The sequence below is a fragment of the Telopea speciosissima genome, chromosome 3, assembly GCF_018873765.1.
Source record: "Telopea speciosissima isolate NSW1024214 ecotype Mountain lineage chromosome 3, Tspe_v1, whole genome shotgun sequence".
In the NCBI taxonomy this organism is placed as follows: Eukaryota; Viridiplantae; Streptophyta; class Magnoliopsida; order Proteales; family Proteaceae; genus Telopea; species Telopea speciosissima.
In genome coordinates, this window is record NC_057918.1 from 8219170 (window position 1) to 8241887 (window position 22718).

Sequence of the window (22718 nt, forward strand, 5' to 3'; positions counted from 1 at the left end):
TTGGTTTTGAAAGGGAGGATTTTTCCGGAAAAAACTTCCTCATAATGAAGAGTTGTTGGCCTCGCAATCCGGTCCTCTATGTTAGTTTAACACTACCTTAACAAATAAATCGGCTCTCTATTTGAAACTCAGGTTTCAATTGATTATCTCAAACACTTTGCATGCCAAAATTGATTCACGATCAAATTGATCCAAGCACCCTAATGCATTCGATAATGAATTTCAACTAAATCATACCAAACAGAGTCTTAATTTTTTAAAGTCCAATGTATGATACTAAATGTTTTCAAAGTGTAGATGTATAGTTATTTTTCTTTAACCACGATTTAGAGTTGAGATCGACAAAGGGTCTGGAAACAGCCTCTCTGTGAAAGCGGGGGTAAGGCTGTGTACGTTATAACCTTTTCCAAACACCGCAATGGCTGGAGCCTTGTGCACTGAAATGCCCCCACTATTCCTCAAAAGATTAAGATTACAAGATTATTAGACACAAGTGTCAATAAAATAAAGAAGAAAAAAATTCTTTTACTAAAAGAATATTTCTATATAGCAATAAAAATCTCCCCTTAAATCTCTTTATATTTTTTTTGTGTTTTTAATCTAAATCCAACTTTACAAGTTCGGAAGTCTCTAAATAATATGGTTGCCTTACAAAACCTCCTTCTTGTTTTTTTTGGGGAGGGTGGGGGGTGTAAAACGAAATCTATGTATCACTTAAAATAAAATAAAATAATATATGGAAGAATGTTCTCTGTGTCGCATTGTAGCCTGCGCCCAGGCACATGGACAGCCTATGAGGGGGGCAGGGTGGTCATTGCGTCCATCCCCATGTGCCTGGGCACAGCCTGCGCTACGGCACAGAGAACAGCACCCCGTAATTCTATGATCAATACAATAAAATCTCCAACCAAAAAACCGATGGTTCAAGGTCTTTTGAACTCTTTTAAGGTTGTATTGTTGGTCATCCAATCTGCGATATCCTCTACTGCCGAGCTGCCCGATAGGACCGTGCTGCCAAGACACAGCGAAACGTGCAATGACCGCCTTACCCCTACCTGAGCGCCTTACCCGAATGGGGGTAAAGCGATCATTGCATGCCTCACCGTGTCTTGACAGCACGATCCTGCCGGACAACTCGGTAATAGAGGATCCAAATTGTCCAATCTAGTATCTTCTAGTTAAAAGATGAACAATAGATAAATAAAATAATCCCAACCTCTCTCATATGACTTGTTTTTTTGGAATTGGATAATTTACACATACCACCCCTGAGGTTTGACGAAAGGATAATTTTACCCCCCAGTTTTGAAAAATTCTACGTACCCCTTGAGTTGAGGTTTACAAATGCTAACACTTACCCCCAATTCCAGCGATGTCAAATGTCAGAACATGCCATTTTAGCTGCCTCTTCTAGTCTTTCTCCTCTGTTTCTTCTACCCTTCTACCCAGATAAAATACAGCTTAATCAATCGACCAATTATGATTTTTAATTGTCTTTATGCCGTATGATGGGATTTCTACAATCTCAATGTGAACAGTTATTGCAGTTCATGATGGCAAGAGTAACAACTGAAGAAATGTATCGCTGCCTTTGCAGTGGTCTTCACCCTTATCCTTTTTCTTTATCTTTTATCTTTTGTAACAAGAGTTTATCATCACCAGCGTCTGTAACTTGCAAAACCCGAAAGTAGCTAATAATCCAGTACCCAAGATCCTAAAAAAGCATCAATTTTTCAAGCTGAATCCTTCCGAAACCACTGAAAAACCCACTTAAAATATGACCCTCCACCTGGTAACAAACTATTAACTTTGAAAAAAAAACCCCAGAAGCCAAAATCGATATACAAATAAACGAAACCAATTTACCGTATCTTTATCAAGATCAAAATCGCCCTTTTTAACTTCTTGTTCTAAACTACATATAGTCTATACTCTTTTCGCCTCTGCAAATCGCTTCTTTCTCTATCTCCAAATTTCAGATCGACCAACCTTGACCTTCGATCTTCTATGTGTTGCAGGGTAAGAAATAGAGAGAAATGGTAAGAAAAGGGCGACGTTTTGATCAATCCAATCTCCAACCATGGAAGCTCAAACCCAGCTTCAACTCCATCATGAGTTGTCGGTGCGCAAAGGGGGAGGATTTGGGATTTTACCCCAATTTCAAACCCTAAATGGTTGAAAGGGTTTTGAAACCCAATGATAAGGGCAATTCAGTCAAATCTAAATTTTAAAGCAATTATTCATGAATTAACGGAATGGGCTTATTTGTTACCGTTTGCAAACCTCAGGGGTACGCAGAATTTTTCAAAACTGGGAGGTAAAATTATCCTTTAGTCAAACCTCAGGGATGGTATGTGTAAATTACCTCTTTTTTTTTAAAGCCCCTCGTGTGCTGTTTCACTTTTTAATAATACAACACTGATGAACCCTTTGTTTCTATTGCCAAATTTATCAACTAATCATAGTTATGGATAGCATCTCAGCTATACTTTTGGTGAAAAAGAAATGCATTGAAATTAAAAGAAAGATAAGAAACTATGAGAAAAATAATAATAATGTGTCCCTACCAATTCCTACTCTTGGATAAAGCTGCTAGGTTAATATGAGAAAGTTTACATAACATCTGTCCTTTTTTTTTTTGTGAAGATGTCCTATGACATCCCATTTAAATTGCACTAGTGATTTCTTGTTTGATCCCTCGTGCCTCGGCCTATTGTGCTGATCCTGTAATTCCAAAATCCATATGCGCAAAGACAAAGTGATTGTTAACGATCACAACACATACGCATCTGTTTTCTTTTGTGTTGGATTCAAAACTACTATCCGAAAAAATGAAAGTTTGATTAATGGAAGGTAAACCGATATAGAAGCCTAGAGGTAGGGATTATGGGAATTCAAGTTGGTCAATTGGTCTTCGGTGGTGAGGGTGGGTAGATGATAGAAGAGAAAAAAGATCATTGATCCATCGATTGATTAGATGCATCAGCTGAAATGGATTGGAGTAGATGTTACGAAAGGTTAGATTATTTATAGCTTACCAAATAAAATAACCTGTGATCGAAGTAATACTAAGAATAAAGGATTATTAGAAATAATGGAATATCCTAAATGGTTGGTCAACATTGTGCTAGTACCCAAGAAAGATGGATGAGTGCGAATGTGCTTAGACTTAAAGGACCTAAACAAAGCAAATCCAAAGGATGACTTCCTAGTTCCCTCTACCAATACGGCCTTCTATCTGACTCCGTGACTAGATGGTAATACAATGGCACCCGAGTACATGCCTTCTATCTTTTATGAGAAGGGTTTTGTTGTGAATATTAGCTTTTCGGAGGATCGAGATCCTCTCCAGATCACTTGTGCACCGGACAATGTCCAGCGCACATCGTGCGGCTGGGGGGCTTCGATCCACACCATTGCACACATCCCGATGTAATGGCGTGTGGATCGAGGCCTCCCCAGCAGGACGATGTGCGCTAGACACCAATCCGCACGGGAGAGGATCTCAATCCTTTCCGGATGCCTTGAGCCACCCATGTGTTTCGACATGCAAAGAGATAGATGACCATGATAGTAACTTTTTTACCCCCAAAAACAAAAATGATAGTAACTTTAGGCCACTACGTACATTTGACCTTTTTCCTTATCATCTGAGCATTGTTTTGTCAGAGACCAAGTATATATATTTTTTCCGACTATTGTTGTATGGCTTCCAATGTTGAAGTGGTTTTTACCAAAAAAAAATAAAAATTGAAATGGTGTGTTACATTCATAACTATGCTGATTTAAAAAGAAAATTAACTTATAGAATTGCATCAAAAGCAAATGACTAAATGATAATTGGGGGAGGGTTGATTACCAGGCTGTGTGGTCCCCACACTAGAGGGGGGACCAACAAGGAAGCACACAAAGGCATCTAACAGTAGGGGTGGGGCAATCATTTGCCCCCTCTTGTGTGTGGGTAAGGGGGACAACGTTCTTCTTTCCATAATAATCATAATAATTTTTACCTTTGTTATTCAAGTCTTACATGTAATTAAACAATGATTTCAAATAGGACCCTTCAACATCAACCCTAGTATCATTTTTTTGGTCTACTTCATACAACTAAGGATGTGGATGTACATAGATAGTCCAAAATCCATTGGAGAATCCATATTTGAAAAATCTTCTTGAAAATATTTATATTTGATCCATTTATAGTCAAAACATCCTGAATTGCAAAGACCAATTGACCCATTATTTGGTTAAACGATTAAGTTGGCTAAATGGGTCTAAGGCATGGTTTGAGGTATGAGTACTGTATTGTTCATATTGAATGATACGTATCGGTTTCAAGTGACCGATCTTAATACCATGCTGATACTATATGGATGACACGGTACAGACAAGAGATAAACTGATAAAAAAAACCTATTTTTAAAAGAGAATCATAGACAAATTTGTTCAATACAATCGATCTGACACCATATCGATATTTTGACCGATACCCATTCATCTAAGGCCTTCAAACAATTGTGGAAGGAAATAGATCAATCATTGCATGATTTTTGTTTCATTATGTTTTTTCTTTTCTAGGTATCCAAACAAATAAATGCAAACAACCCGACTTCTTCAACTCTCATCGAAAAAACCACAATTGAGAGATTAAATTTTTCCATTTCCGGCTAACCATTGTTAAAGAGTGTTTAACCAAAATCTCAAAAGCAAATGGCTGCAAAAAAAACGACAGACGTCGACGAGAAGATCGACGAACGATGACGACGAGAACAACTCAAAAAAAAATTCTAAAAAAAAGTGAATCAACTGGAAAGAGTTTCCAGTGTTGATCATTGGTGTCAAATCGTCTCTTGAGTGGAGAGTTCCACCTGAGATTGAGATTCCTTCCCTGTATCATCGTCTTTTGGTGTTGATCTGTAGTAGATTCCATATAGTATGAGTTGAGCTAAACCTCCCAGTGTTCCTATTGCATTTCCAGTCTGCAACATCACAAATTCCACTTATCAGTCCAAGAATTAAACTCTTCACGTAGTTTTTTTGTTTCTCTTTCTAATAATAGATAAAAGATTAAATTACCAGGAGGAATGGATCGAAACGGAGGAGCGCATAAATCAACCAACACACACCATTGAGAAAATTGGTCAGCGAGAGCAGAAATGGCATGTATTTAACACTCTTTGTTGTGATGACCTTTTTCTGGGGAAAAAAAAAATTCACAGAGAAACAAAAAAGAGAGTGAGAAAGGGGAAATTGAAGGAAAGAAGCGCAGCAGTAGTAGCAGAGTATAAACTTACCATGATAAGGAGTGGCGACAGGTACATACAACAATTGAAGAACACACAAATAATCCCAACAAACAGAGTCCTCCTGGTGGTTGTGTGAAAACAGAGAAGCGCAATGACCACTATCACTGCAAAGAAAATTGCTTCAACCAACAGCACCAGACCAATTTTCATCTGCAATCAACAAATTAATAACCAAAATAGTGAATGTTTCAGTTCGTATTCTTGTAGAAAATTTAGTTTAGAAATTCCATCGTTTAGGTTAACGTACTCTCTTTTTGTTGGTGCCGTAAATGATAAAGACGAGGATATAGATGATCTCCAAAAAGAGACCGACGCTATTAATGGTGATAACAAGTAAACTATGGGGATGAACAAAGGGAAGACCATAGAAGACCCACATCGAACAATTCAATATAGATGCAAGGTACGGATCAGGTTCGAATCCCTCCACCGCCTTCATCTTCCATATCTTGTATATAGTTGGCCTGCAAGTATGTACCAATCGATTGTTCAATAACAAAATCTAAAATTACAAATTATATATAACAGAAACAGAGAGAGACGGAGATAGAAAGTTACATCGGAGATGCAAACAAGAAGAAAGATATCACATTTCCTGCAACCAAAGACAAAGATCGAAAAAATTATGAATTCTTGCTGTAAAAAGTATAGAAATCATTACAAGAAGGTCCAGTACTGATCTATTAACTATTTAAGAACACTTCAATTATTAATGCTCAAAGATTTCAATAATAAAGAAATAATTCATGGATTGAGAAAAAAAAAAGGAAAGAAATTCTAAATCAAAATCTAATCAACTAATGTAGTTTGGAATTGATCTGGATTCGCTTAAAGTTACCAATGACTCCGATGACAGTCCGAATGGATTCCGTATCAACCATCTTTGTCTGACTCTTCTTCACAGATCAAGCAACACAGCAATTAGAGAAAGAAAAAAGAGAGTGTTTCTTGGATGGGGATCAAAGGAACACAGGAAAAAAAAAACAAAGAACTGATCGGTTTAAGTAAGAAATCAACTAGAACTCGGCTGCATTGGGAGAGTTTGAGTTTGAGTCGAAAACAAATTGTAGAGATCGATAGGGATGAAAAGTGATTTTGTTTTTTCAATTTTTGAATCGATTGAAACGAAAGAGTTTTTTATCCATTTGTATTGGATTTTATAGTTTTATCTTTACCAGAAGAACACTTGACGGGACGGAAGACTAGCGAATTTAAGGTGGCGGGAAAACCTCTTATCTTGGCCGAAAACACAGAAACGACCACTTGGGTGTTGGATTGCATGACTTCCATCTGACGGTTATTTTTTTACATTATTGACCTTATTTGTTATACTTATTACTAAATGAAGCCATCCATTATTATCCTATTCTTAAAACTGACAAGTGTCAGTTCCATTCATAACTGATCCGAATTACCAAAACAAAAGCTGAATTCCCTTTCCGGTAGCATTCCGCAAATACGGGATTGGCCAGGTATTAGGATGATAGGATCATTGGTTTTGATGTACGGTATTGGATCGGGTTACTTTCAAAATCAATACAATACCGCTATGTTATCGGTACTAATTGGCCATATTGAACAATTTTACGTCTGGAGTTTCTTAAAAATTGATTTATTTTTACTATTTTATCCTTTATTTGTACTGTTCCATTGATATGGTATCGGTATTGATCAAAATTGATTTATTTTACTATTTTACCCCTTGTTTGTACTGTTCCATTGACATGGTATCGGTATTGATCACCTGCAAAATTGTGCAGTTTTGGCTGTAATAGGTGATCCAAAACTGATACTTCAAACCATGATTAGGATTGGTGTCAGCCGATACCATTACGAATCACCTGATACGGTCAATCTGATCCCGATTCTTAAAACCATGTTCGGACGGTTAGGATGATAAGTACTGTATCTATATCCATATCTATATCTTTTTCTTTTTAATTTTACATCTTGTATCTATATCCATATCTATATCTTTTTCTTTTTATTTTTACGTACTATATCTATGTCTGCTCCTTTTGTTTTTGGCAAACATCTGTATCTACTCGTTTTTTCACTGTATCCATTCAATGATAATACTATCAACTTTTTTTTTGGTAAATAAAACAATCAACTTAACCCTATTCCTAACTAAATAGGGGAATCGTTATCCCCTCCAAGTCGTTGCTTCCTCCAATTCCTCCAATTTTTCACATGGAAGCGGAAATGATCACCCTATCTTTTACCCGAAAACATTGCCCAAGGTGGGATCTTAGCTTTCAACCAAATTGGAAGTGATAAGCCTTCAACCAAACCCTAGGTCCTCTTAGCTCTACCCAAGCCCAGCTCGCCCAACTCAACCCGTGGTCAGGCTGGAATATCATAGCATAGGCCTAGCCCTATCGGGTTCAACCAACCCACCTTAGCGCTGAATGACTTTGGCAGCTCCTATTGTTGCCCTTTTTTGGCTAGTTAAGGCCGACTAGCCCTATTTTTTTTAATCATATGTATGATATTATTATGTATAATTGTATATTATATTATATATTTATATATCCATAGTCGAATTTGGGCAGGTTCGGGCTTGTCAAGCCAAACTTGGACCCCTATTCGGTTACATAGATTTGTTTTTGGGTAATTTACTTGTACACCTCCTGTATTATGCCCCGGTTGCTTGACACCCCAATGTTTGAAACTATTACTTGAACCCCCATGAAGCTTGACGGTGTTAGTTTGCTGTTAATGGTCTTGTAAAACCCAAATCGATTCAATCCAATACCAACAAAGGTGAAGGTGAAGAAGATGACTGAAATTTTCCAACAAGGCTCATTGCTACAACTCCTCGACGAAGGTATATTTCTAAAGGGAAAATATAGAAAGATAAGATCAAGCTCCTAGCAAAGCTATCAACAACCACAACAGCAAAATCAGAGTCAGCCGTAAAGAAAAGGTCATCCATAAGCCGGTTAGTTAAGCCTATCCATTTGCTTCTAGATTTTTGGTAAGTGTCTATCAAGTCTGAATATTCTCAAGAGACTCTCCTTTTTCGATCAATTTTTTTTTCCCTGCAAAACTCTGATAATAACAAAAGCTAAAGATTCTATGAGTAGCCATGCTCTTTTTCTTTGAACAATAGCAGCCATAAAATCAACCTTAGGAAACTTGGACTCCAACGACCAAAAAAATCTTACTTTTACATAAATAATAACAAGATCTTTTCAATTATTTTGAAAACCCTTTCTTACTTTGACATTAATTAACTTTTGAGAATAAGGTAATGAACAATCCAAAAAAGATTATAATTTTACAATTCATCATCTTGGTTACTACAAGATGCACTTGAAAGAAAGTGGGATAGAAGCCACATGACTTGTCATTTTTTATTTTTAGTTACCCCAATTCGAATTATGTAAAGTTTAGTTGAGAAATTATTTTTTCAACAAAACTGGGAAAATAACTCTTCATTATGTAAGCACTCAAATTTAATATATGGATATATATATATATATATATATATATATATATATATATATATATATATATATTTTAGGAAAAGGACTTTGTGGTAAAAGAGTATGGTTCTTGCACCGAGATATCCTATTGATGCTTCCGTGCATGATCCCATTGATCCGTACTGATACAAGAGCCACACAAGACAAAGAACACATTCCCATTTTCTTTTATTTATGAGAAAAAGAATATAGTTAGATATTAGTATTAGATACATTGTGTTCATGATACAAAATAAGAAATTGCCCTACTATAGCAGTGTCGGACAAAATTCGAACCACCTCCATGAGATTTTTCCCATGTTTTCGTTGTTACATAGCTATGTGTTCTATTTCATATCGACATTAGTACTCCTAGTGTCATTATACTGTTTTGTGCTTGTTTCAACTTTGAACATAAGATTTTTTTTTTTAATTTTTAATTTTTGGGAAGTAGTTTTCTATATGGGAGTGTGGCTTACGCCAGCACTCCCATGTGTCTATCTATCTCCTCCTTAAAATAATGGGATATGGGTGTCTTTTTACATGGAGAGGAGAGAGATAGACTCATGGGAGTGCTGGCGTAGGCCACAGTCTGGACAGAGATCTGTTTCCTTTTATTTTTATTTTTGATGGAATTGGAACAAAGATAACACATATTTGCCATGTGTCCTATCGATCCGTGACCTGTGGGACACTTTTCGCAGCTGCACCTTCATTCACCATGTAAGGGAGATTAATAGCTATGCAGATTATCTGGCTGGATTCACTTATACGGCCCAGATTTTTTGTTTTACTTTGGATGGCTTACCTTTGGTTCTCTCTGAAATGATTAAGAATGATGCAATGGAGAAGGTGTACTCTGGAATGTAATATGTAACTTTTTATCATATTAATGTAAGCATCCTTTTAACAAAAAAAAAAATTCCCCACGGTAGATGCCCGAATACTTGCTTCCAACCCCGTGCTGGTGCAGGACCACGCAACCGGGCAACGTTCTAATTTTATTATCCGGCAGTTGAGTGTATTATGTATATCCCTTTAGATTATTCCGTTACACTTTACCCAAAAAAAAATAAAAAATAAAAAATAAAAATCCTTTACAGCCTTTTAAAGAACGATGCGTTTTCCTTGTATGTGATTGGCCAATAGTGGTGCTGCTGTGCTCCTGAATCCTTCCCATCTGAATTTTACGAATTATTCATTTGAATCCGAATCGGATTCAAAAGAAATTAAAAAAGTCGCGATATATAGAAACTTACCGAATTATTGTCGGGCTGGGGTTCTGCGTTGAGAAGTATAGAACCGCAAGGTGAATCGTGTCTAGTGACTGAGACAAGTTTTTCTTTACTCTTTAGGGCACGCTCAAGAATCATCCATCGGTGGTTCTTCCAAACTCTCTCTAATGGCGGAGTCTTATTCCTCACCTGCGTTACCAGATGACCAGCCAGACACTTATGAATCTGAAAAACCGGACATTCAACCAACCCAACCAGATCCGTCGCAGCCTACGCCTGCTCCATCATCTTCATCGCCGTCGGAGTTGTCGGAGTTGCCACCTACGTCTTCAGCTGTTGCTTCTGTTCGTACTGTCGCAGAAACCCCTAATTCCAATTCTCTTTTGATAACTCCGCCGCCACCGTTGGTCCAATCATTCGTGCCGTCGTCAATTGCTCCTGGAGTTTTCCCTCCTTCGGCTCCCTCGTTCCGCACTGTGACGCCAGTTCCTCTGCCGACTCCTCAGTTCACTCCCCTCACAAACCCTAATTTTCAGAATCATAACATTCAGAACCCCAATATACAGCCTCCTGGAGTTAACCCTGTTTCTATCATGCTTCCCGGTGCGCCGGGCGGAGCTGGTTCGGTTACGGTATCAGTGTCTCCCTTGCGACCCGCTGGTATGTACCAGCCCCCCCCTGGTCAACCTCCTACTTCCGCCATGATGCCGATGTACCAGCAAATGCCCAATGGATTTATGTTGGCGCCTACTACTAATCATCAGGGAACGGTACCTCCTCCCGGTGGGTTATTCCTCCCTACCTATGTATCCCTCTGTTTTATTTGTGCATGCTTTCCGGCTAGTTTTTCGTCGGTGCATAGCTTGAATACGTCTGTAGTGCACTTTCAAACTTATTAACTATGGGTATTTATATGGTTAACCGTTGTGAACTTGGATACTGATGAAATATTAGTATTTGCTGTAACAATTTTGATTGAGACTTTTTGTTTTGATTTTCGAAATTGTGTGCCCACTGTTAGCATAATAAATTATCTCCCCCCCTCCCAAAAAGAAAAGAAAAAAAAAAAAAAACGATAAATTCAGAAAATAGGTCATCATCTGCTCTGAGAATCTTTTGTGTTTGGGTGGTAATAAACGTTGAGCAGTTGTTGTATTTGGTTTAATGCTGGGGCTTAGTGGATAGGAGTTTTGTTTGGGAGGAGTCCCCGAGGCTGTGTGAGAAGTCCTGTTAGTTAGATAAGGGATGCATGAGGTATCGATGACGGGATGTTTTCTCCTACAGTGTCGTGATCAATCACGGTGAGAAAAGGTCGGCAGGCTTCATCTCGCGGTTCTTTAAAGATCCCGTACTACAACACCTATGTTGGTATGCATAAATTCTCTTGGTTTCCTTGAATTTCGATGAAAATCTGTGTTCTTAAGAAGGACTTCTTGTTTGTGTTCAAATTATCCTTCGGAGTTTCCAGATTCAAATTTATTGATAGTGCCACCAATTGAGTCTTTTCATTTTACACAGTAAATAGTCGCTGGCTGCATTTCTTCTACTAAGCTATTTACTGGTAGATATAATGGTACTTTACTTTTTGGCATTCATGGGTTCTTCATTGGCCCGGCAGCAGACCATGTTAGCAACTGATTGCTCATTGCGCTTGTGTTCCAAGGTATTACGATCTCTTTATTACAGTACCTTTCTCCCTCTCCCTGTGTTCCTTTTTGTTTGTGTTCGTTATGCTGTGCAATTCAGCTGTTTAACTACTAGGCAACATAAAGATAATGGAACTTCTAGTGTAGTGTTGAACCATCAATTTTCCTGGTGTGAGTGAGACGCTGCAAGTCTCATATTGCTCAGTTTCACAATTTTATGCCTGGGATATCTTCTGGGGGCTACTCTTGTGCAAGAAGATATCTATATAAGGTGAGTTGATTTTACATATTCATAGTTGATAAATTGGATGCTATTTTCTCCATGTTTCATCAGGTTATATATCCAGCAGGTGATAGTTGTCATGACTGTGCTGCCCCGTCTCTATTATGATTGTATTGTGTGGTAAAAAAATTTAATCATTGCTATCAAATTCTTTCCTCTTTGCATAGATATCTTTAATTGTGGGAAGGAGGATCATCAATTATTGTAGTTTCTAAGCTTGTTCTGACAAATTTGCATAGATATTGTTTGCATTAATGCAGGAATTCCTCGGTTCCCTTCTCCATATCAAACTATGGTTCGCCCCGCCTTTCCTCTACGCCCACCTGGAGCAGGTGGTGTGCTTCCATCGCTCTCACGCCCTCCTATTCCTGGAATCCATCCTCCAATTGTTCCTCCTGTTGTCAGGCCAGTTCTTCCTATTGTTCCCTTAACGGAGAAACCTCAAACCACCGTTTATGTTGGCAAGATAGCTTCAACTGTGGAAAATGACTTTATGCTCTCTCTCCTTCGGGTTAGTTATTTATTTTGTTATTTTAGCAAAATGTTCTATATTTGTTTTTCCGATTTTTCTTTGTGGTCTAGCTATGTGGAGTTTATTTTCATTAATTAGCTTTGTGGATATTTTCTTTTCATTGTTTCCTGAATGTTTAATTCTGTATATTGTGAAGCTTTGTGGACCTGTGAAGAATTGGAAACGTGCTCAAGATCCCTCTGATGGAACTCCAAGAGGCTTTGGGTTCTGTGAATTTGAGTCTGCAGAAGGTGTTCTTCGTGCATTGCGCCTGCTGAGTAAATTTAATGTTGATGGGCAAGAACTGGTGGTATGGTTGGACTTATATTTCTTTCTTTTTAAATTATATTATTATATCTTTTGACTGCAAGGTTTCACCTTTTATTGTTGAAGTAATAGTGTCATGGCTAAATTGGTGACGGGTGGGAACTTTCCACCATGCATTTAATTCGATTTGTTTAAATATGCGATCTAGAGCAGTTTGTTGGACCCAGCCAAACCTGTTTGGGGAACCCAGACCAAGACGAACGGAATCCCAACCTTGTTCTGGTTCAATAGGATATTTAGGATTTACTTTATTTGGGAAATATATGTAATCTTTTATTTTGAGTAGCTAGTAGAAGTGTGGTGAAATTTCCAATTTGAGTTTTATTGTGTTTCTATTTTTGTTAGTCTAAGTTTTAGGAAGTAATTAGGAGGATTTGTTTTCTTGGTTTTATTAATATATGTGTAACCCAATGATGGGAGTAGATTTTGAGAACAAAAAGATGAGTTGAGCTTGTCTGGTGTGCCTGCGTGGCCTGGTTTGTTCGATTCCTTCCCGCCTTCTCTGTGATCTCTCTCTTATCTTCTTCTCCCAGCAATACCCCCCCTTTCTCTTCCTTGTGATCTCTCACCTTCATTTTTCTTTTTTGGTTTTCCTGGTTTCTGGGCAATGGTAACAGTCCTTACAATTAGATTGAGGTCCATCAATTCAGTCCTTATCACCGAGAAAGTTTGGGGAAAAGGAAGTCCTACTTTAGGGAGACATTACCTGTGGATTCCCATCCCAAACCTTGCTGTATGAGTGAGTTGCAGAACCAATTTTTAGATCAACTTTGCCCTTCTTTGCCAGTGGTCGTTTCAGACACCAAATACCTCACTCCCATGTAGTGTTTGGCCTGATAATGGTGTGCATTCAATAGAACTCCTAGCCTCAAAATTGCAGACTCAGTTGTGCTTCCACAAAGGAGTTCTTCGTCTCGATCTTCCGCGAGCCATGAGTTCTGTGCTCAAGGATGAAAACGACTTATTTTAATGGAAATAAGCCTTGGGTTGGGTTATGTATTCATTGGGCCTTTGATTCCATGTCTTTTCTTTGTAATGGGCCAATTTAATGAGCCTGAAATATGGGTCGAAATTAGGAAAACGAGATTTGCTTCATTAGTTTAGTTAGAGTCATGTTTTGAGTCGGTTTCTTTCATCATTTTAGTTTCCTGGTCAGTTTATGTTACCTTATTAGTTAAGGATAGGGTTAGGCCTTTCCTTTTCAGTGTTTGAGTTTATTTTTGAGTTTTCTATATAAAGTTGTAAGGGGGGCAAGCATTGTAGACGAATTTGATTAATGAGATTGAGGAAAAAAAATATAATTTTGTGCTTTGCTCTGTGAGAGACCAAAACACGGTGAGAGGCTGTAGGTGAGAGTGGGATACTCGATTCAATCCTATCCTTCTTCTCTATTTTCTTCTTTGTTTCTATTTCAATCGATTATGTTGTGTGATCTGCTTCAAGTTCTTCAATTGTTGCCTAGTTTTTTGAAGACCAAATCAGCATTGAATTTTATTCAAGAAGATCCTGCCTGAGGCTAGGTGCTTCGTGAACCATCTCTACATTCCTCTTTTAATTCCCTTTTTTTATATTGCTCTCCTCTGTATCCCTAAGTTTCTTTTATCTTTATTTTATTTTCCCTTCCAAGATTACCCTTTTACTTATAAGTGTTCTTCACTCACATATGATGCCTTTGCTTTTGTTATTTGATTTCCTTTAATTACAATATCTCCACTATCATCACTATTTGAGTTTTTTTGATTGGGTGGGCCTATAAGCGATCTGAATTGGGGTTTGTGACCCCGGATCCACATCAATATGTCCTCTTGGCTGCATGTGTTTGCACCCACACAAATGCAGCCAAGAGGATCTATTGATGCGGATTGGGTGGGCCTATAAACAATCCGAATTGGGTTTTTGTGACCCCGGATCCACATCAATATGTCCTCTTGGTTGCATGTGTGTGCACCCACACAAACATGCAGACCCCCATTCACATGTTGGGGAAGGGCATTTATTGGTCTTTCGTTTCATGAGATTAATATAATTATGAAGACAAAAAGCAAGTATGGGTAATATTTGCATTAAAATAAGTGTGTCCAGTTTCATAGAGGGGTTTTTTTTATTTTTTAAATTTATGTAAAAAAAGTTTACAAGAAAAAAGATAATTATGAAGCATGCTCTGCCGGTGAATCTCCCCACCCCTTTCGGGTGCTGGGTGTGTTTCTAAAGGAGTTTGAGGACATGTTCTTTATAGATCTTTGGCCTGGCTGGGACACGGTAGTTGAAGGAGACTAGATTCTTTCCCCCTTTTTAAAAAAAAAAACATATTCCTTTGTGTTGGAGGAGGTTGGGGTGGCTCTTCCTTTGCAGTTCATTAGCCCCTTGCATTTGAAATTTTCTTGGGGGTTTCTCTTCTTTCTTCCAGAAAAATTTTCTCATTAGAAAGATGGATCGCCAACAAATATCTACTGCAGTTTACTCAGATGATGTATGGTATAATGTGCATGTGGGAAAGAGATTTCTAAGCAGACATTTAGACAGCCTTTTGTAAGTGGTTAGGCTATTTTGAACTACATGGATTGATGTGGCCATCCTGATTGCTGAATATAAGGGGCTCATTACATTGGCCATGGGGGTTGGTAAAGCTCACATGATGCATGTCTGTGCCATTTCCTTTAGTAGCAGTTCAGTGAAAGGTTTTCCAAAGAAATAATTATACTTTAGCAGTTTGAGGATGTTTGTAGGAGCTACCGTCAAGAATTTCATTTGGAAATTGGCAGTATCTACAAGTGTATCATTTCAACTGCTTAGTTAAACACTTTTTTTTGTTATTGCTAGCGCATGTTTCATCATTGTCCTGTTTTCGATGAACTAAGTGTACTAAGTATGATACTTCTACAGCTCAATGTTAATCAAGCAACAAGAGAATACCTGGAGCGCTATGTTGAGAAGAAAACTGAAAGAGAAAAGAAACCCAACGAAACTGGAAACGAGGAAGAAAGTCAACCAGGTTCTGAGAAAAGCGAACCTCAAAGTACCTCTGAGAAGAAGGATGAGAGTGATTCAGCGGATAAAGAAAATCAAGATAGTTCCACCTTTGGTATTGTGACTGATGAAGATCAAGAAGCTGATGGAGATGCTTTGGAGAAGCTTACAAGTATGATTGAGGAGAGGTTAAAGACCAAACCACCACCCCCTCCACCTGCTCCGACTACTGCTGATGGTTCTGCAAAGTCAAACTCTGAAATGCCTTCTAAATCAAGGGATGGGGACTCAGATGTGGATATAATGAAAAGTGGTGAGTTTTTGACAGATGCCAGTCCTTATGTTTTTATTTGTCTTTGTAGTATATAATCCTCTATGGTGTAAGTGCTCATATTCTTATAAATCCAAAATTACCGGATTGATGAGCTAATTCCACTAATCAGCAAGACCCTAAACCCCATGTAGGATCGAATGCACTGAAGTACAGCAGGTCACCCTTGATTAACAGCAGTAATGAGGGTTGTTATAGGACTAGCAATTGGATCAACAATAGGGATAGGCAGTGGTAATGAGGCACACAGAATATAAACACAATCTAAGGGTCAGATTGGTGCCCACAGCAGATGTAATGGGTGTGGCAGCTTGCTGTCAGAATTAGAAACTAAGTAAACTCTGTGGTCCTTGGTCTGAACAACTTCAAATTGACACTTAACAGTAGGTAATGTTGTCTTTGAGAATAGGAATCTGTGAAATTCTCTCTCAAAACGGATAATCAGAACCAAAGGTACAGAAGAATTCCCAAAATAGTAACGTTAGATCAACCAACAGTAGTAGCCTATAGCCACCTCAGATGGGGCTCAAACTATTATCGAAGGTAGGATGGAAGGGGGTCTCTTAAACACTTCAGAACATTAGGCATAGATGATGGCTGGATGGGAAGTAATGGCTCAAGAACAAAATTAACAACTCATAAGGAGAAAAAAAATTATAGAAACTTACACCTAAATCCAAAAATTATTCTTCTTTCTTTGATCTACATAAAGAGTAATCTTGGTATTACAGTGATTACTCTGTCACTATGTCTGTGTGTTGAGTTGGGAACCTTGGGGCTTCTCTACCAGGATGTTCATTATTATGGTACAAATTTTCCAATTTGTGGAACCCCTCTATACATCTACACAATCTTTTAGTCCAGAATTAACAATTTTAACCACTGAACAAATTTATCACTCCTGATGCCAGAATTACATTTGTTTGTCTCTAAGAAATTAAGAAGGGACCTACTAGTTGATGGTTAAATAATCTTGTCAAATTTACCCTTCTTTCAAAGAGCTCTCCTGCACGAGGTAGATGATTGCACAGCTCAGATTGATATATGTGCATAATTTGGGTAACAATAACTAGGTAAATGTAGTGGGAGTCTCTGAAAATTAGATGAGTCTCATGAGATGATGGGCATCATATCAGTGACTGCTTCAGGGCGGAGTTGGGTCAGATTTTAGGAAATTCTCTTCTGAGAACTGATTTGAACCTGTCATGGGTTTTGAAGTCTAAACCTGCTTCTGCCTTATTCCTATTAATGCTTGCCTGGTACCATTGCTAATGACAACACAGTTGAGGATGTTGATGAGAGTAGTGTTATTAACAATATACTATAGTTCTGATTGTCATTTCTTTTATATTTGTGGTACTTTCTGTTTCTGTGATTCAACTGTGCCCGTTCCTAATCTTGTAGATGGAGCAGAAGATAAAAACGATGATGAGACAACAAGTGAAAACAAGCCCACCAGTGAGAATGATAAGCCTGAAACAAGCTCACCGGACAGAAGTAGAAGGTATGACAGGCGAGGCAGAGATAGGGACAGGGGACGGGATCTAAAACGGGATAAGGAATGGGAACTGGAAAGGTATGAAAGGGAGAGAGAGAGAGAACGAGTTAGGAGGGAAAGGAATCGAGAGATGAAGATTCGAGAGGCTGATCGTTTGTACAAGGAGCGAGTTAAGGAGTGGGAGGTGAGAGAGAGAGAGAAAGAGTATCAACGCCAGCATGAGAAAGAAAGGGAGAAGGAAAGGGAACGGGAACACCGTAGAGAGATCATGGATCAAGAGGATGAGAGTGATGATGATGATACAAGAAAGAGGAGGCACAGGAGTAGTGTTTATGAGGAGAAGAGGAAGAAAAGGCAACGGGAGAAGGAGGACGACTTGGCTGACAGATTAAGGGAAGAGGAAGAAATTGCTGATGCAAAGAGGAGGGCTATCGAGGAGCAGCAGATGCGGAAAGATGAACCCAAGGTTGAGGTAGCTAATGGACTGGATGAGTCCATTGTGCAGGAAGAAAGTAATGGTGAACAGGCTTATGAGGGTGACTCTGGTCATTTTAATCATGCGGGTAAGTCTTTTGTGATTTGTTTGCATGTTGCCGGGCATCTTGTGCTTGTGAATGTATATCTCTGTGTGAGTTTGTGTGTTTATGTGCTTGCGTGCATGCAAGTGTTTTGTTGCTGGTGGTCATGCTGGTGAGTCTTGTTTGTACTTGCTTGCATATGCATGCCAATGATTCTGATTGGTGAATTCTATTATCTCGTGTTTGTGTGTATTTGCATGTATGCTTGATTTGGGTTCAAACTTCTATTTTATAGGGGATATGATTCTAGGTAATGGTATTGCTGATGAAGCAACCACGGTACCAGCTGCTGTTTCAGATATGAGGCAGAGTAGCAATGCGCCTGCTCGTAAACTGGGGTTTGGGCTGGTAGGATCAGGAAAACGAACTGCTGTTCCTTCGGTTTTCCATGAAGAGGATGATGATGATGCTGAGAAGGAGAAAAAAATGAGACCATTGGTTCCCCTTGATTACTCCACTGAGGAACTTAAAAGCATCCATCCTTCTGTTTCTGGGGCACCATCTTCAAATTTGGCTGCAGCTACTGAATTTGCTAAACGTATCTCCAATTCTAATACTAAGGAAGAGAGGTCTGACTCTGACAGGGATAGAAATAGGCGTTCTACTGACAAGAGTCAACGAGATCGAGACCGCAATGATGAGGACAGTAATCATGCCAGAGATGAAAACAGGGAGAAGAAACTTGTAGATGCAAAACAGTTGATTGATATGATCCCGAAGACCAAAGAGGAGTTGTTTTCGTTTGAGATAAACTGGGCTGTCTATGACAAGGTATGGATTTTTTGTTGCACAAGACAGCTCTTTTACTTTTTCCCTTCTTTTAGAGTGTGGATCTATTGTGTAGAGCCGGAAACCCTGTTGTCAGATTATAAACTCATGGTCAAATTGACAACCTCTTAGAGGCAAAAACTGAAAGCCACAGGTATTCATTCACCCACCATCCCCCAAGCCACCCGTTTTGAGGAACGGTGGGAAAAACAGAATACTGTGGTGACTGAGGAGTGAAGATTTACCAATGCTTTGCTAATGTATCCTCAATATACTCTTACATGGACAACATTGTTGGTAACAAAGGACCAAGTGGCAGTTGGGTCTCGTTTATTACAAGTTGGGGCTACTTCTACGTTGACTTTATCCAATGTAACACTATATTGTTTTCTATTCATTGAAAGATTTGGTTTGGAACAGGTTGAGGTGGGTTGGTCCAATGGAATGCAGACAGCCCAAATATAAAAACCAAAGTGGGTTAGACATAAAGTTGGGAGGAGGGGGGGGGGGTTCGGGGAAGTGAGTTCTATTGAACCTAACCTTGTGAAACAGGGAGAGAGGAGTCCACTGATGAATTTATAGGCCTTATTTCTTACTAAATAAAGATTAAATATCTTAGGAAAATCCAATTTCAGTTTCATTCTTATGCATATAATGTTGAATATGTATGCTGTTTTGTTGATTTCAACAGCATGAGTTACATGAGAGAATGAGACCCTGGATCACAAAGAAGATTACTGAGTTTCTTGGTGAAGAGGAAGTGACTCTTGTTGACTACATAGTTTCCAGTACAAAAAAGCATGTACAGGCATCCCAGATGCTGGAGCTGCTGCAATCCATTTTGGATGACGAAGCTGAAATGTTTGTGCTGAAGATGTGGAGGATGCTCATTTTTGAAATAAAGAAAGTAGAGACGGGTCTTTCATTGAAGCCAAGGGCCTGAAAAAAGCCAGGTATTTTCTTTCATGTGTTATGAGCAGTATCATACCATTCTTTTATTGTCAATTTCCCTATAATTGTAGAAAACATAAATCAGATGGAAAAAGACTTATCCTTCCATTTGTCTCATGACCCTGTTCTTCCTAAATGTGTATTAGTTTGCATAAGCAATCAAATGCCAATTTTGTTGTGGATTCTTATTAATGACACTTTCATTTTTGTTGAAAAATATCCCTCTGAGATGATTAATGTATCTGCCTGCCGCTTTGCCAGTGTTTTCTTCTGCTTGCATTTTTACCAGTGTGCTCTTACAATTGTGAATTGGTATAGCCATTTGGGGGAGGTGAGTGATGTCGGTGAGTTTTATTATATTTTCTTTCATCGTTCTCTGCTTTGTATTGGATGTCTCTTTGCCCTTCGACAAATGATGCATAGACTACTGGTTGTTGGTATCTAAAAATGCAGTGCGAAGATTTGATTCTTGTCTGCAGGTACGTCATACATAGCTGAAAATGTCAGTCAAATTTCATCATGCATATAGTCTTGCCGAGTGATTTCAATATGGGAACTTTGTAATTAGTACAAACAGTAATTCAGCAATTAAGTCAGGTACTCTATAAATATAATAAATTTGCAACTGGACTCCTTTGATTTTTGTAGAAAATACGTCGAAGGGAAAATTTTCACCTTCAGCTTCCATCCAAAATGCTATAATTCTGCTATGCTATTGGTCATTTCTCCATAAAAGTATTTTGCTTTGCTGGATTTTATATCCAATCAAAAAGAGCTTGAGTACGCCTAGAACGTGGCAAGGGAGGTGCTACAAAAGACAGTATGCATCTCTTCCATCTTGGTACCCTTTTTTTTTTGATAGAATTCCATCTCGGTACCTGAAAATCCAACTTTCTCGCTCTCCCCTCCTTCCCCCCTTTTTTCCCACCCGGCTAACTATGAAGCATCTGAGAAATTACTGAAAAGGAATATACTTTTGGGGACGCCAATGGTACCTCTTGCCAATGAGTCTGCCTAAATCCTCGCATCAATGGGGAATGGGGAGTTTATTCTTCAATGGATCTATGCGACTTGGTCATGTTGCAGGATCTAGTCTGGAGTCGTGGACCAAAAATCAGCTCTGTGCTCTCCTTTTAATGTATTTCAGCTTTTGTTGGCTCTTTGACTTGAAGTTTATGGTGGTGTCCTTGATATTTCAAATTGCTTACTGATTCAGGATTCATTTGTTTTTCTGTTCTGTGACAAATTGTCTCAAAATGTTAGCTTTGTTGGTTCTTTGACTTGAAGTTTATGGTGGGCATCCTTGATATTTTAAATTGCTTTTTGATTCAGGATTCATTTGTTTTTTTGTTCTGTGAAATAATCTCAAAAATATTTGGGGATGGATCTCATTTCTGTATTATTTTCTACTGTTGTTCAAGTAATCAATGTTGAGGGATTGGTTTGCCCATTTTAGCTTGTTAGGATCTCATGCTATACTATACTAGTGATTGCATTGTTTTTTACATGTCAATGGAGATAGCGTTTGCAGCCCTCTATCTGTGGTGTGCATATGTTTGCTTGAGCAATAGGTAAACATTTGTACTCAAAGAAATAGTGGCACAAGCATTTTACTGTATTGTGGGTATGATCTAATATGCAATAAATGCCATTAGAAATTTTGAGTTTTGAGTTCCATTTGCGATTTCCAAGTGTTGAAATTTCTGCTTTCAATGTTGCCCCTAAGTGATGGTATCTCTTCTCACGGATACAGGGCTCTAGTCTTGGTGTATTCAGCCATGAGGGAACTTTCATTTTCCTCCATTATTGATAAGATATTCTTGTTTGCTGCCTTGCACTTGTGATCTTCTGTGATCGGAATATTCTATTGAAACATTTGAAAACTTTATAGGACAGCCATAAGACCAGAGATGTATGGAGCTGAGTGTTGGGTGACAAAATGAGGCAAAATAAATGTAGTTCAAATGAGGACGTTAAGTGAATGAGTGACAAAACTAGAAGAGATAAGAAATTAACAGGCTATAGGTGCTTTAGGGGTGGCCCAATAAGACAAGTTGAAGGATATCTGTTTTAGGTTGTTTGAGCCTTTTTGATGTAGTCCATTCAAATGCGCCAGTGAAGAGTGAGAATTTGTAGATTAGAGGAGCAAAAAGAACCAAGTATAGGCTGAAGATTACTTGGGGTGATAGTGACAAAAGATATGAATGCCTTGGAACAGTGTAACAGGATTATTGTAGTCCACTCCATTAGTGTGAGAAAAGTTTAGTTAATATACGGAGCTGTGTTGGGTGGCAAAGATGCAACATGTGTAGCTGAAATGAGGATGCTAGGTGGATGGGGGGCAATACTAGAAGAGATAAAATAAGAGATAAACAGTTTAGAAGCGTTTTAGAGGTGGCTCAAGATAGATACTAATTGAGAGAGAGTTGTTTGAGGTGGGTAGTACATGTCCAAGGTGGTCCATTGAATGCATTGGCAAGGAGTGAGAGTTAACCATGGGAGTAGTGACAAAAATATGGATGCCTAGGTTTAACTAGCAACATGGCTCTAAACGAAATGTTGAAAGAGAAACACTATTCATGTAGCCGACCCCATTTAATTGGGAAAAGGCTTAGTTGAGTTGTAACTTCACAATGGCGGAGACATTCTTAGCATGCTGTTGGTGCTAATTTTATTTTTATTTGTAAGCTTGATGAGTTAATGCCACAAGAGAGTCGTCAGTAGTTGGGTATGGTTGCCTCGGTAGAGAACCAATCCAAGGATTAGGAGTGTGTTGGCAAAACTCATACTCTGACAGCTCAGCTTGGCAAGTCTGAACTTATAATCCATATTGGCTTAATGGTTGGA

At 38.5% G+C, this 22718-nt stretch overlaps 2 protein-coding genes across 4 annotated transcripts; one reads left to right on the top strand and one right to left on the bottom strand.

The window, feature by feature from the left end:
- Positions 1-4838: 4838 nt before the first annotated feature.
- LOC122654146 (bidirectional sugar transporter SWEET5-like) lies at positions 4839-6231 on the bottom strand. The gene is made up of 6 exons (XM_043848122.1): positions 6145-6231; positions 5865-5901; positions 5554-5770; positions 5295-5456; positions 5077-5196; positions 4839-4979 (listed from the first exon to the last, which is right to left on the bottom strand). The coding sequence occupies exons 1-6, from the start codon at positions 6185-6187 to the stop codon at positions 4839-4841; spliced, it is 720 nt and encodes a 239-aa protein (XP_043704057.1). The 5' UTR covers positions 6188-6231.
- A 3892-nt stretch (positions 6232-10123) lies between these two features.
- Positions 10124-20088, top strand: LOC122653945 (RNA-binding protein 25-like). Of its 3 annotated transcripts, none has more exons than XM_043847908.1 (7): positions 10124-10794; positions 12201-12451; positions 12609-12761; positions 15662-16058; positions 17481-18137; positions 18388-18923; positions 19612-20088. In XM_043847908.1, exons 1-7 carry the CDS (start codon positions 10179-10181, stop codon positions 19861-19863), a joined length of 2862 nt encoding a protein of 953 aa, XP_043703843.1. In that variant the 5' UTR covers positions 10124-10178; the 3' UTR covers positions 19864-20088. The 3 variants fall into 3 exon arrangements, with proteins under 3 accessions (XP_043703843.1, XP_043703844.1, XP_043703845.1); XM_043847909.1 differs by having other exon boundaries at positions 17487-18137; XM_043847910.1 differs by having other exon boundaries at positions 17490-18137.
- The last annotated feature ends 2630 nt before the right edge of the window (positions 20089-22718 follow it).

Bases quoted from the DNA above. Each gene is read 5' to 3' on its own strand.
- LOC122654146 (XM_043848122.1), bottom strand. From the start codon at position 6,187: ATGGTTGATACGGAATCCATTCGGACTGTCATCGGAGTCATTG. The intron at 5,902-6,144 runs GTAACTTTAAGC...CTTTGGTTGCAG, and splicing joins GACTGTCATCGGAGTCATTG to GAAATGTGATATCTTTCTTC. The intron at 5,197-5,294 runs GTAAGTTTATAC...TTTTTTCCCCAG, and splicing joins TGTCGCCACTCCTTATCATG to AAAAAGGTCATCACAACAAA.
- LOC122653945 (XM_043847908.1), top strand. From the start codon at position 10,179: ATGGCGGAGTCTTATTCCTCACCTGCGTTACCAGATGACCAGCCAGAC. The intron at 10,795-12,200 runs GTGGGTTATTCC...GCATTAATGCAG, and splicing joins GGGAACGGTACCTCCTCCCG to GAATTCCTCGGTTCCCTTCT. The intron at 18,924-19,611 runs GTATGGATTTTT...TGATTTCAACAG, and splicing joins ACTGGGCTGTCTATGACAAG to CATGAGTTACATGAGAGAAT.